The 15,210-nt window shown below is 38.5% G+C and overlaps 1 protein-coding gene across 1 annotated transcript in view; it reads left to right on the forward strand.

The window, feature by feature from the left end:
• The first annotated feature begins 6,613 nt into the window (after positions 1 to 6,613).
• TMEM86A (transmembrane protein 86A) overlaps positions 6,614 to 15,210 on the forward strand; it is a 30,646-nt gene continuing 22,049 nt past the window's right edge. The window contains exon 1 of the mRNA XM_063437663.1: positions 6,614 to 6,738. Within this exon, the coding sequence (XP_063293733.1) occupies positions 6,718 to 6,738 (21 nt within the window). The 5' untranslated portion in view covers positions 6,614 to 6,717. The remainder of the gene's footprint in view (positions 6,739 to 15,210) is intronic.

Genomic DNA, 15,210 nt, shown 5'->3' on the forward strand with positions numbered 1-15,210 from the left:
GAGATGAGGCACCTGTGACAGGGAGGGGTGCAAAACCAAGGAGTTGGCTAGACTCCCAAATATATATATATGGAACATGGGGGGGGGGGGGGGGTGGTTGCACTCACCTGAACATGCTTAAATGGGGTGCTGCTGGGGGCCATATTGTACAATAAACAATACACAAGATCCAGCGCACTCTCCTATCTACTAAACAGCAACTTCAATGTTGACAGATTGAAGTTGAAGTTGCTGTTTAGTAGATAGGAGAGTGCGCTGGATCTTGTGTATTGTTTATTGTGTATATATATATATATATATATATATATATATATATATACACGTAGAATGAATATCAGAACGACTCAAGTCACAGAATACAATACACTATAAAAAGATTATGTCCATCAAAAACAAAGCCAATGATGAATGTCACTAACAGTCGAGTTATATAATGTTATCAAGCTATGATCCCCTTATGGTAGGACAGTACGGGGACTTAGCAACTTTAGGTTGTTAATTATTTTGTTAATCAATTACTTAACTGTCGGAGATTCTACTCTTTGTGCAAACTTGCTTATCTTCTCTTACCTTGGCATAACCTTCCTTCTTATCTGGGCATCTAGTGGCACTGGCATCCAAATGCACTATAGGAATCTTTAAAGTGAAAGTAGCTCATTGCCTTATGCTTAAATGGAGTTTGTGAATCTGTAAATTAACTGCTCCTAGACATAAGGTATAATTGCTTCATTCAGTCTTTTTTTGTCCCTCGATTGGTCATTTTACACGTTCCTAACACGCCAGCAATGTCTTGTGTTTTTGGGCTCAGCTGCTAAAAGATATTGAATTTCACAGAACACTGCAGGGTACAAGGATGAATTTGCATAAAATAAAAGTATTATCCTTACAAAACACGATATTGTCCTAACATGTTTTAGACTTCCGTCTACTCCAAGATCACAAAATTAGATGATCTAAAGATTTCTGATATTTTTGGAAGGTTAATGGTTTGAGGTGGACATGAGTTCTTACCTCTCATCAATTTCAGGACAAATTCATGATTGCTAATGCTTTTTTAATATAGGTCATCCTTTGTGTGCTCATAGTCATTTCTTTATTGTTGGATAAACTGGTTTTCCAAATATAGAGAGGGCTTATAGATTGCTGGCGCTATGAAGCATTTGTAGAACAGGAGATGCACTAAAAAGAGGTATGCATACTTCCCAACATTGGATTAGCACATTGGGATGGGTATACGGGCCTAATAGGGCCTGGTAGTCCTAGTTCCCTCAGTACAGCCAGGGCCGGCCTTAGGGGTGTGCGAGCTGTGCAGCCGCACAGGGCGCCATGGTGAAGGGGGCGCCCTGCGGCCGCATAGCTCACACGGCATGTCTGTTAGCCGCAATGCTAACAAGACATTTGCCTTGGGCGGCATTTTCCAGGGGGCGGCAAAAAAAGCCGCCCCCAAATGCCCAAGGCAAATGTCTTGTTAGCATTGCGGCTAACAGACATGCCGGGCGGTCGGGCGGCGCTGGCAGGCGGCTGGCGAGGGAGCACTTCCTCTGAGCTGTATGCTCAGCTCCCTCGCGCGCCGCAGAGTGAGGCTGGGAGCCGGAATATGACGTCATATTCCGGCTCCCAGCCTCACTCTGCAGCGCGCGAGGGAGCTGAGCATACAGCTCAGAGGAAGTGCTCCCTCGCCAGCCGCCCGCCAGCGCCGCCCGCCCAGCCCAGCAGCCACTGGACCACCAGGGAGGAAGAGACCCCCCCCCAGCATTCCCAAAGGTAAGGAGGCTGGGGGGTGGGGGTGTCTAAATAAATGTTAAAAAATGTGTTAATGTGGGTGAGTGTGTGTGTCTGTTAGTGTGTGTGTGTGTATGTTAGTGTGTGTGTGTCTGTTAGTGTGTGTGTGTGTGTGTGTATGTTAGTGTGTGTCTGTGTCTGTTAGTGTGTGTCTGTGTCTGTTAGTGTGTGTGTGTGTGTGTCTGTTAGTGTGTGTGTGTGTGTGTATGTTAGTGTGTGTGTGTATGTTAGTGTGTGTCTGTGAGTGTGTTTGTCTGTTAGTGAGTGTGTGTGTCTGACTGTGTGTGTGTGTGGCTGTCTGCCTGTGTGTGTCTGTTTGCCTGTGTGTGTGTGTGTGACTGTCTGCGTGTGTGTGTGACAGGGTGTGTGGGAAGGGGTAAGGAGTGGGGGAGGGGGGGCGGGAAGGGGGGGCGCTGTGAAGATTTTTTGCACAGGGCGCCCAAATGCCTAAGGCCGGCCCTGAGTACAGCTCACGTGTGTCTAATGATGTGGTTGCACTGTGCTAGGTCACTGCTGAAATGTGTAGAAATTGTGGGACGGGACCCCGAAATCGGAACTGTCTCAATGAAAGCAGTACTTTTGGGAGAGAAGGGTATTTGCTTTAATGAATGCATTACAGACTAATACTCACAGTGATACATTTAATCTTCAATTTCTAATATAAAAAGTTAAAAGTTTTTCTACACCTTGCCCAGAAGCAATGCTGGATCTATCAAATTTTCATTTTATGTTTTACAGTGAATTTGAGTACAAGAAATTGATAAAATGATTAATCTCTTGCAATCTTCGGAACAGGATGAGATCCCTATCAAGACAATTTAAAATTGTAATTTCTAATTGAAGCTATTGGCTGTAAGATGCCCATTAATTTGTTGACACCCCAGTCCCAGTGTTCTAGCTGCCTCTCACAAGCATGGAAAATGGTTAATACATACTAGTGAAGAAAAATCTTGTTTTTTTTTTAAATGTATATATACACAGGAATAATAATAATATTAAAAAACGCAGCACAATATTCACGCAGCACATGAATATTGAACATAAATACACTTTCTCCCACCTAACAGCTGCTAACGCAGCATGTGACATTTAAACTCACTTCTCGTAACTTGCAAAGGAGAGAGAGAGAAAAAAAATATTGTATGTTTAGTTTTTAGTCTTCACCACAAGGAAGAGGTAAAATTATACAGTGATACATGACAATGACCACTGGAAATAGATATATGCAAATTAATTTTCTCCCATAATGCTAACTCGCTTCATCGTAAAATGTTAAGCATACAGCTACACGCTAGGTATTTGATGACCCACAAATGTACACATGTACATTTACATCCATTAAGCGGCCATCTTGGAGGAGGGAGTTGACAAAATCTAGATAAGTATATCTTTTCCTTTTCTATTACACTTATTCTTGTAGAATTTAAATTTCTACAAGATTGTTGAGTTAATTACCACATTTCATTTGTACATTGTGTTAGTGAAGTCACCAGAAATGTGTAGAGGAAAAGATGTGTAACTCCACCTTTGGCAGTGTCATTGGTTGTCATTAGCCTACCTAGGACATGACTTCCTTGCTACTTAATGTCAATTCTGTGCCTATCTCTATTAACAGAATGGCATTCATTGGCCGAGGAGCGGTCAGCTGACTGTACAGGTGTGACTTTGTGGTCTGATCAGCACCCGTGTTATCAGCAAGGCTACAGGTCACACTCTCTGAGACTGTTAACTGTGCTGAAATAAAATAAACACAAACTCAAACACAAACAACTCAAACACAAACACAACAGGTTTAAGTTCAAGCAGCTGAAATTTTTCTGGTATAAGAAAGAAACAGGAACTATATATAGACTAAAAAAGAAACACAGCATTAAAGCGTCTGTCACCCCCAAACTCATCTATTCTTCTCTTTCTCTCTGAATCTTTTCTGATATTTTTTTCTCATAAAATACGGACTACTTCGTGTTATGTATTTTTACACCACTTGACATATCGTTGCCATTATTTGAGAAGTCCTATTTTACCAAAATGCTCACCGTCCCGTTGAGGTTGGAGAATTTTTGTAAATCAGTTATTCTGGCCCTGGTTTTACAATTTTTTGTTTTTACAATTTTGTTTTTTAAGTCACTTGGTGTTCAGTGAAAAGACGCCAATATTAGCAAAAGCAATGACAGTTGAACCTAGAAATTGTGCTGTCCTTCAAAAATGAATACCAATATTATTGGAACATGGACTAAAGCAAGGCCGAGCTGAACTACTAAGAGAAACCCATAGTGTATACTTCCAAATCAGGTTGTTGCTCTGCATTCCGTTTGCATAGACAGAGAGGAATGTCACCTTGCCAAGACAGGAAGAGCCAATAAGTGAGAATTCTATACCTTAGGTCCTCTTTATTTTGTCTGTACATTTCGATGAACACCTTTCCCGTGAGCTATACAACTTAGCTTGATTTCAGAACTAAATTGAGAGAACATACCTGTCCTGGGCTGGAGGCAAAGAAAGAAAACTAGATAATAAATCCTTATTAACTTTACACGGAATTACACTTACTGTACATATTGCACCCGGATCTTATTGTGTGCTAGCATTGCCAAGCCAAAACAAACATGAACAAACATCACAGTACAATGCTGTGTTTCAATTTCAATGAGGTTTATTCACTAAACTGTGATTTGTATCCAACTTAAATCTGGATGCCAAAATTGAGGCTGAAAATACCCAATTTGCACCTATGGCAGATTTTTGTTTTCAGATGAGCTATTTTACCTTGAATGTTGCCAGCCAGATTTCCATTTACCACAATTCAGAGTTTTGTAAATAAGCCACTAAGCTAGAGTTGGGCAACCCTCCGCACTCCAAATGTTGTAGACTATGCCTCCACTGATGATTTGCCAGCATTATGCATGTAAAAGCTTTATGGAAGATGTAGTCCATAACATATGGAGTGCCAAAGGTTACCTACCCCTGCTCAGGGCATTGGAACAAAATAGGTAAAGTACAGAAGAAGAGCGATAGATAGATAGTTTGACAGACAGACAGCAGACAGACAGACAACGAGAGGGACGGAGAACAAGAGAGATGAGTGAAAGAGGAGAGAGGCGTCATTAGGAGTAGTTGCTAAAATAAATATCTGAAAAACCTGCACAGATTAAAACATACAAAAGAAAACAAAACACTTATTAGGGCTATTTACTTAACTTTGAAATTAAGAGAATTGAGATCAGAATGTCAAAGTTTAGGCAAAGGTCTAGAGATATTTCTAACTTCATTTTTATTTACTATTTAGCTACTTTAGTCTTTATCATTCAGATTTTAATTTTAACCTAATGACTAAAGTCTAAATCGCTGTTGTCCTATCTTTGTCTTCCTCTCAAACTTTGGACTCAAATTCATATTGTCGGAAAGGCTTTTCACTGAAATTTGGCCAAACCAACACACCATACAGACGAATCTTGGACCACCCAAATATTTTAATTTTTATTTTTAGACAAATCGATTCGACAGATTTCTTTGCAGAATGTATCAACAAACACTAATGGTCCACAATTAGGGATGACCCATTTTGGCCCCCATTGGGATAGAAAAAAAAATGGACTATTGGAGGTCCATAACATAAAGGCCTCCATGTAATATTTTATGATAAGCTTTTAAAATAATTTTATATTTTTGGATACAGCTTTTACAAATTATTTTTTCAAAATATTAAAATATTGAAAAATATATCAATATTTTAAAAAAAATATCAAAACATTTCACACTGAGACGAGTTTTCAGAATAATAAATAATTTTAAAAGTTTATCCAAAAATATTAAATAATTTGAAACCATATAATGGGTTAAATAACACTTTATTCACTTACCCGATTCCAGCACCAATGTTCCTACTCTGACGTCAGCTGAAGGAGGGCACCTAAAGCGCATGCGCGGTTAGCGCTGAGAGTGCATTAGGCTTTCTCCAAAATAAAAAATTGCTTTAATGCTTCCTATTGGGGGTTTTCCGTGATGCGGATTGTCCTCATGCAAAGGGTGAGGATGTCCAGTGTCTTTTCTCAGAGTTAAACTTCATGAAACTCCAGGAAGTGCCTCTAAGTACTGTCTGGTAGACAGCCACTAGAGGCAGTCCTGACCCTGCAATATACTTCATTGCAGTACTAAGGGGTACAGAAGATTCGCACCATGACCACTTCAATTAGATGAAATGGTCAGGATGCCTATAGACAATTTGTTATACCATTTTGATAATTGTAGTATTTTGATATACCATTTTGATATTATTGAAATAATTTGAGTATTTTGATATGCCAGTTTGATATTATTTAGATAATTTGAGTATTTTAATATTCCATTTTGATATTTTTTACATAATTTTAGTATTTTATTATACCAGTTTGATATGGAGATAATTTTATTATTTTATATACCATTTTGATATTATTTACATAATTTGAGTATTTTAATTTTCCATTTTGATATTTTTAAAACAATTTTAGTATTTTGATACACCAGTTTGATATTATTTTCATAATTTTAGTATTTTGATACACCAGTTTGATATTATTTTCATAATTTTAGTATTTTGATATACCATTTTGTTATATTTTTCTTAATTTTTGTATTTTGATATACCATTTTGATATTATTTAGCCTGGTATGATACACCTGTTAAAGTGCACCCATAACAGGCTATAGATACTGCCCCCCCCTGTCTCTGAAAGGCCTCTAGGGATGCTGAGGGTTAATATCTCTGCAGCTGGAGAGAAAAACACAGCCCCGCCTCTCCACTAACATGTAGCTCCGCCCGACCCCTGACGTCACTGCATTCTGAAAAAGATACAATAACAATCTGCAGAGCAGGCAGAGATACACTGTGAGCAAACCTGGGGACCACACACACACTCTCACACAGGGGATCAGAGGTCCAGCAAGGCTGCAGACATGGTGTCTCCTGTCACTGTGGTGAGTTACAGCATCAATTAGCCTGGCAGGTATATAGGGCATCACACAAAGGGCTGCGTGATGGAGGGGGGGGGGGGGGAGGCACACTGCAGGTGGGGGATCTGATGGCAGGCCCTTTAAATTGCTGTCATCCTGGGCATCAACAGATTGTGTGTCTAGCTTTTTGTCTGTCTGTGTTTTATTCTGCATGTGAGGTGTATGTGCTTCATACAGTATACAGGCACTGTGTACATGTATGGGCTGTGTGATCACTGTACACATCATGTAATTGTGTATATATTCTTTAATGTGTATGTACAGTTATTTACATTAAATATACCTTGCATGTAGTGCTATCCTATTTATAGGTTCTATATATGCTGCTTCTAGAAGTGTAGTGTATACATAATATTTGATATTATAGATGGTGCTATTTTCTAAATATGCTTTATTTGCACTGTATATATACACTGTTATTTGTTTTAATGGATCGATTATTACTTTGTATATCTGCTGTATTTGTAATGTGTATGCAGTGTTATTTTCTACGTTCTTTAGTAATGTTTTCTAGTGTTGTATATGTGTGTAATATGTGTATGTGTGTATGTGGTTTTGTATTTTCTATGGAATGTGTGTATGTTTGTGTGAATTATGCTATATTTGTATATTCTGTATATATATTGTGTAAATAATGTTGGTTTTTTTTTCCATATGCTGTGTATGTAAGTTTAAATAATGTTGTTATTGTATATGCTGTGGATATTACAATCCGGTGAAAATCCACGCTAAACAGCTGTACACAGAGAGGAAGGGGGGCTGACACATTCTATCTGTATGTTGTGTACAGTGAATCAGGCTGTGTGGTGCATTGCTACATTGTGTGTTACAGCATGAAAACACCCATGTGACTTGTTTTCATGCGTGTTATTGTTGTGCTGAGCTGCAGTCCTACCCATTGGGAGGGCCCTCACCTCTTGTAGCAGCCCACATTGGGGTGCAGGAAGGGGAAGTCCCTCACAATCCAGGGACAGACTGGGACAAAGAGCTGGCAAGCCTTACTGTGCTATTAAAGAGACATTAACCGTGTCAGTGCTGCACACCATAACTAGGTTAATCTTCAGCACTCACTGGCTTAACTCCATCATTGCCAGCTAACTGTAACAGGCCAGACTGGCCATTAAGGTCACACAAAACACCTGGAATTGGGTTATTTTAACTTTACCACAGTCAGACTGCAACCCTCAAAGCACAGCCAGCCAGAGTTTGACTGTGGGTCGGTAAAATATTATTTTGACAAAACAATTTAGATCATTACCCTTACAAAATGTTATTGAGAGTGGGGTTTTGACTTGTTAGATGCTGGAGGTGGGGGATTCCTACAGAGAAAAATCACCCCCCTCACCCCCCCCCCCCCCCCCCCATTAAAATTCAACAAGGAATTGTTCAGAATTAAAATGAGCTTCTTCAAAATTTTTGTATTTCAGATTTATTTTGACCTCAGATTTGCATTTCCTTTGTCACCTCTCAAAAATGTGCTGAGTGCATAAATCCAAACGTATATGGCACTGAGAGGGTTAAATAAATACACACATTTATAGCAGATCAAGATGAAGATAAAATAGTGGGATATGCATCATATGTGATAGGTAGGTAGACATATAAACACAATAGGGTTTATTAACTAAACGCTATTGAAACATTAAATGCAACATGCCAGGCCTATAGCCAGAGCAGAGATATTGAATTTGGTTTGCAATTCAGAACCATTTGGAATTTAGTAAATAAAACCTTATCTGATTTGCTCTCCTAAACTGATCTTCATAATGCAGCTCTAATATACAGTAGCAACTGTGCATTTAACATCATGCCCACCCAGGTTCCCTATATATATATATATATATATATATATAGCATGGTCCTTCAGCTGTTTGAGATTCTCCCTCAATTACCTCTCCATTCCCTTTATATTTTACCAATAGCTGCTTCTCTCTGTTAACTCTTTTAGCCATCACCTCCAAATTTCCCCTGCTACCCTTTGTCTCAAATCCCTAATTGTACTGCTCTGCGGAATCTGTTGGCGCTTTATCTATACCAGTAATAAATAAATACATTTAAATAATAACAGCACATCAAGGCTAAGATAGGCAAGATATGACAGTAGCTGAGTCGGAGAATTGTATAAGCCACGCCAGATGCACTAAGTGACAATCACAACCGCAATTAAGAGTTCTGAGCTGCCTAGTTGACAGTTATTGGGGGTTCTCTTAGAGTAGAAGTGATTTGTGCAAAAACAAAACACTGCTATGACCCACTCTCAGCAAGATTGCTACCATCAGAAGTGGTTATGGTAGTTGAAAAAAATTATCTGTCTGCTGTACATCTGGTTCTGCTAGATTGGCCTAAAATGTGAAATTCAATTTGAATTAACACTTTAGTAAATAGACCCATAAGTGTCTACAAGGTGACTCTTAATATTGCGAGTGGCCCGAGTATTTATAATGGTAATCTCGCCATTTTGTTCTGTAAATGAGAATCAAGTATTTACAATAATATTGGCAAATCCAGTATGCAGTAGAGTAGATTGATATTAATGGGTTAAATTGCTTAACTCTCAGAGTTCCACAAAGTCATTTAGTAAAAATGTGTTATTTGTTAATCAGATTCATTAAAAAAAAATTAAATGAACATGGATGATCTAAGTTCCCCTCTGGATATATTAATAACAGTTTTATTATGAATAGATGACTCTACCAACAGATGTTGTCAAAGCTCTAGTAAAATTACTCCCATCCAACTAATGCTCTTGATATTGACTGGGAAACTGACAAACACATACATGTTGTTTTGTTACAACTACCATCACTCTCAGCCAGTAGTTGGTGATGAGCTCGTACGGGTTGGGCCGGCCGTCTTCACCTACTGAGCCCATTTGTCATGCATGTTTTATTAGAATAAAACGCTTTCTTGTTTACCTTTTGTACAGCGCTGTGGAATATGTTGGCACTATATAAATAATTGTAATTGGGAGATACAATCTAGCAATAAAGGTTCGTAAACTAGCGTATTTTGTGCAGGGAGCAAAATGAACAAGTTTGCATAAATTTTCAACTTTTGCCACTAGAATTGGTGTGAAAAAAATTTGACTTTTTTTATACAGCTGGTTGAAAATTTGCTTTTGATGGTTATTGCACCTATATCATGCACTCAGCGTGCACTAGAGCAGGGGTAAGGAATCTTTGGCACACTAAATGTTGTGGACTAAGGTCATTATGCTTTTACATCCATAATGTCCACGACATCTGGAGTGCTTAACATTGCCTGCTATTGGCAGTATATCATGTGATGTTTTTCATGTGTGGGGGCACAGGCATTGACTGTCATCCAATGCATGTACAAGCATGTACTGTGTATGTATTAGGCAGACACGCTCTGCTTCAGCACGACAGAGCAAAAACAGACAAACAACTCCTTTCTTTATTTAATTTCTTTCTTTTTTATCTCACAACTATCACAGAGACATAAAACATGAAATCGTTCTAATTACTTTAAACAGAGCTACTACTCAAAACTCTCAGGCCTTTTTAGAAACTTGAAAGATTGGTATAGGCTGCCTAAGTTTAATAGGAGTTATGAGTCACAGAACCGATCGAAGAGGCAAGATGTGCGCTACCTCTCCTTACATAGAACATTTATTTCTAAACACCCATTTCAGGCTGCCCAATGATTGAGCGTTTATTGTGGACAGCTACAAATGCTCAGTCATTGGGCGTTTATATACGTTTGTTTACTAACCTGGGAACCTTGATGGCAAATTTGTTCATTTTAGGGCAAATCACCCAAATTTGAAATGTTTCCTATTTTTCTAGTATTTTCATTTTGCCCGAAAAATTTGCATTTCCCTTTTCAGTTTTGGGGAATGTAGACCACATGTAACTGTAGTACCATTAAGTGTGACTGTCATCAGAGCTTTGGTTGTGTCTTGCGCAATCAGAAGTTACTGCAGGACATTATGGTAGGGTTGCACAACTTTTTTTTTTACTCCATGCTTGGAGGATTAAACACTAACTAAAGATAGAGTTCAGGGAATCCATAGACCCCTCTACGAGAAAGGATCGCAGGGGGCAAGATCTCCAGATAGAAATGTCAGTCTACCCACGGATGAAAATGATTGCTCTGCCCTCTTATTTAATCTTTTAAATTCATTAACAAAACAAAACTCAAGAAATATGTTATGCAGTTGTTTCAAAATATTTGTTTTAGTAAAGATACAGTGTGTTCTTTAACATATACATTGTTGCAAGATTTTCCCACGCTACATTTTGGAAGAGACAAGTGTAATCTGTCTGGCAGCCCAGCCATGATACAGACATTCAGGGTGATTTGTGTAATTTGTCACTGTCTGGAGTTCAAAGTGGATTGGTAGGGGTTTATCCACTAAACTCCAAATTGTAGCAAATTCAAATATGAATGATACTGAATTAAGGCTATAGAGCTAAGCTGTGGCTATAGACAAAGGACCACTAAGGTCACCCAGGCCACATCATCTCAATGAAGGGGTCTGGATACATTGACCCAGTCCTTTTAACCCTACAATGTAAGCAGTGTTTCCCAAGCCAGTCTTCAACTACCTCCTAACAGTCCAGGATTTAAGGGTTACCCAATTGTGTCTAAGGTGTTTTTGGGGAAAAAAAAACATTTTAGACACAACAGGGTAATCCCTAAATCCTGGACTGGTAGGGGGTACTTCAGGACTGGGTTGGAATGACCTGATGTAAAGCATTTTTTTTTTTTTTTAGAAACCGTGATGTTTCAATTGCTGGGTTACATCCATCTTCCTGACAGCCACTAGAGGTTCTTCCACTGGACTGACCGGGTAAAACTCGTCATGTGATGCAAAATCATGTGATGCAAAACTCAGTCATCGATTTAATGCTTTCGTATGGGGAAGCTTTGATGGGCATCGGGTGCTCAGTGTGATTGCGCACCAGGTACCCAATGCTCCTCGATTATGTCACAGTGAGCACAGAGGAAGCGCTGGAAAAAGGTAAGTAAAACTTTTGTTTTATTATTTTTAATCGCACACACAGGGCTGGGGAGCTATTTAACCAGAGGCAGGGACAGTAATGCGTTAGGATCCCAGGTTTCTGCTTCTAACGCTATAGTGATCCTTTAAGTTGAAGGTGTTTTCCAGGTTTCGATTTCACATTCGTCTAACAGTTAAACTTCGAATAACGCTGTCTTTGAGATTGTAACCTACCAGCAGGTGTGACTTAGTTTATAGTTTACAGACTCACTATTTGACATCCTTGGCGTTCTGTCATTAGAGACTGTATCAGAAAGTAAATGGATACCGGAATAGAGCTATAAAATCTGTGAGAATTACTGCTACCGGGAACTGACATTAAAGTAATCTGTTTGTCAAGGTGTCTCTAATTTAATATAAAAGGGGCCCCAGATGGACCGGGTGCAGTGCATCACTGATACCAGGCATAACAACCTGTGGTGTCTCCTTGGCACACAGGATGAAAGATACTTGGTTTCTTGATATCAATCTTGTGAGAGCAACTTGTGTTTATTTATATATTTTCGTAAAGCTTCTATTGACTCACTTAATGGTTTCATTTCATATTCCAGGAAGTGGCATCATCTGGGCATGTCCTAAAACGTAGCCATTACACATCGAAACCTTTTTATGTTACAGTGAATTTTTTTTATTTTAGAATTCCATCTCTCACTGAACTACAAATCCCATGTACCATTTGTACCATAAAATTAGACAGATGGTTATTCAATAAAGTGAGAATTCAAGGTGCATTTTAAATTAAAGGTAAAAGTTTCCAAAATGGAAACAGTCTTTAAAGAGGCACTATAGGCACCCATACCATATTAGCTCATGGTGGTTTGGGTGCTGTCAGTTTAACCCTACAATTGTAATTAGTTATTGATAAATTTCAGTAATTACCTTGCAGGGTTAACTCCACCTCTAGTGGCTGTCTACCAGACAGTCACTAAAGGCGCGTTCCCAGGTCGTTAATTATCACTGTGATACATTTAATCTTCAATTTCTAATATAAAAAGTTAAAAGTTTTTCTACACCATGCCTAAATTACTTTAGCTAAATAAAGCAGTTTTAGTGTATAGATCATTCCCATGCAATTTCACTGCTCAATTCACTGTCATTTAGGAGTTAAATCACGTTGTTTCTGTTTATGCAGCCCCAGCCATACCTCCCCTGGCTATGATTGACAGAGCCTGCATGAAAAAAAAAAACTGGTTTCACTTTCAAACAGATGTAATTTACCTTAAATAATTGTATCTCAATCTCTAAATTGAACTTTAATCACATACAGGAGGCTCTTACAGGGTCTAGCAAGCTATTAACATAGCAGGGGATAAGAAAATCTTAATTAAACAGAACTTGCAATAAAGAAAGTCTAAATAGGGCTCTCTTTACAGGAAGTGTTTATGGAAGGCTGTGCAAGTCACATGCAGGGAGGTGTGACTAGGGTTCATAAACAAAGGGATTTAACTCCTAAATGGCAGAGGATTGAGCAGTGAGGCTGCATGGGGCATGTTCTATACACCAAAACTGCTTCATTAAGCTAAAGTTGTTCAGGTGACTATAGTGTCCCTTTAAATTTGAAATTCCCTTTGAATTCTACCTTTACAGGGCTATTCACTAATGTGAGAATTATTGGTGAATTCAAAGTGAATTTCAGATTTAAAGTTGAAGTAGCCAAACTGGGAAAAATTATCTTAATCAGCTATGCTTCTAGTTCAGCTACTCTGACCTTGGATTTAAAAATTCACTTTAAATTCACCTCGAATTCTCACTATAGCAAATAACCCTGTTTAGTGAATGACCTTGAGAGTAGCTGGTAAAGGTTCATGGCAGATATAATCCACTTGCGATCAAAGTCTTCCCATGCCAGGCTAACACTGATGATATTAGCGCACTTATTTGTATTCCTCAAACAACATTGCACTTCACCGAGAAGCTGATTAATGCCTTTTATGAAGGGAGAAGTGATGGAAGCAAACAGTCCATTTTGGGAGGTCAGCCAGCTTTGATTGGCTGAGATCCCAGGCAGAAATAAGCATTTTGCATTGATGTTTAATTCACTACAAGAAAAAAAAAGGAAACTGCTAGTGTATCTGCCTTTACTGCGGCACAGGACCTGTCATTGCAGACGCAGCCTTGACACGGGTTTATAAAGACTGGGTGAATGAGGCTGAAAAGACATTATATGGGTCTAATAAGATGCTGAGCTGGTAAGAATGGTCTGCATCATCTTGAATGGAAGTACCCCCTAAACATAGCATAGGTACCCCAAATCATAACCAAACAATGTTCCATCCTAAATCAAAGTCATTATAACCTCATCCTAACCGATTCAAGTCAGCAGTAATAATACTATCGTGATATTGCAGAATTACTCAACATTTTTAAAAGCACTTCCGTGCTGGTACCATTTTAAATCCCTAACCGCAGCTGATTTCTATGGATACATTTGTGATAACAATCCACCACCAGTCCTGCATCACTCAGGTTATAAGGGGCCTGACCTGATAAAATGATGATAATTATTACTGCATTTAAGACCAGAGTTATGCAGCATAAATGTATTGACACGGACTGGGAGTGAAGTTATTTAAATCACGGGGTTAATTAAAATTCCTTTATTCATTAAACAGCTGACAAACAAACAAACTCAAAGTTGTTTATTCAGCAAACAGTTAACTGAAGTAAATTGAAAACTGAATTGGAAAAATTAGTCCAAAATAGTTGATTTACTAAAATTAACTCACATGTTGTGAAAGGTTGGCTGTGTTAGCCTGAACTTTATAATCTAGTTTTTCCATTCACTGCAAATCACTGTTAGGTGAATAAACTTGAAGTCTTGTTGAAAAATATCTAAAGGGGATATTCAATAACATGTGAATTGTGGAGCATTGATAATTAATTTAAAATCATATTTTAGATTAATGGAGTTGGAGAAAAAACACACCTAGTCAGCTATGTTTTTAGTTTCTCTAATTTGACCTCAAATCTGAAATTTAATTTATTTGTCAACAATTTACACATGAATGCATTATTCACTAAATTCTGAATTGTAACAAATTGATATCCAAATGATAGAATTAAAGCAACGATAATTGATTACGAGAACTTCATCTAAACTAAAGTCACAGATTTGGTAAATGGGCCTCTCAGATTTAGTTTGCTAAAATTCTAAAAATAAGTTAAAGGGACACTCCAGGCACCCAGACCACTTCTGCACTCCCACCACCCTTAACCCTGCAAGTGTAATTATTACAGTTTTTATAAACTGCAATAATTACACTTACACAGCCACTAGAGGAGGACTTAACCCTGTATCAGACAGCCACTAGAGCAGGCTTCCCCAAACTCTGGCCCTCCAGATGTTGCTGAACTACAACTCCCATGGTTCGATGAATGAAATAGACTGAGAATCATGGGAGTTGTAGTTC

Source organism: Pelobates fuscus, chromosome 12 (genome assembly GCF_036172605.1).
Source record: "Pelobates fuscus isolate aPelFus1 chromosome 12, aPelFus1.pri, whole genome shotgun sequence".
Classification (NCBI taxonomy): Eukaryota; Metazoa; Chordata; class Amphibia; order Anura; family Pelobatidae; genus Pelobates; species Pelobates fuscus.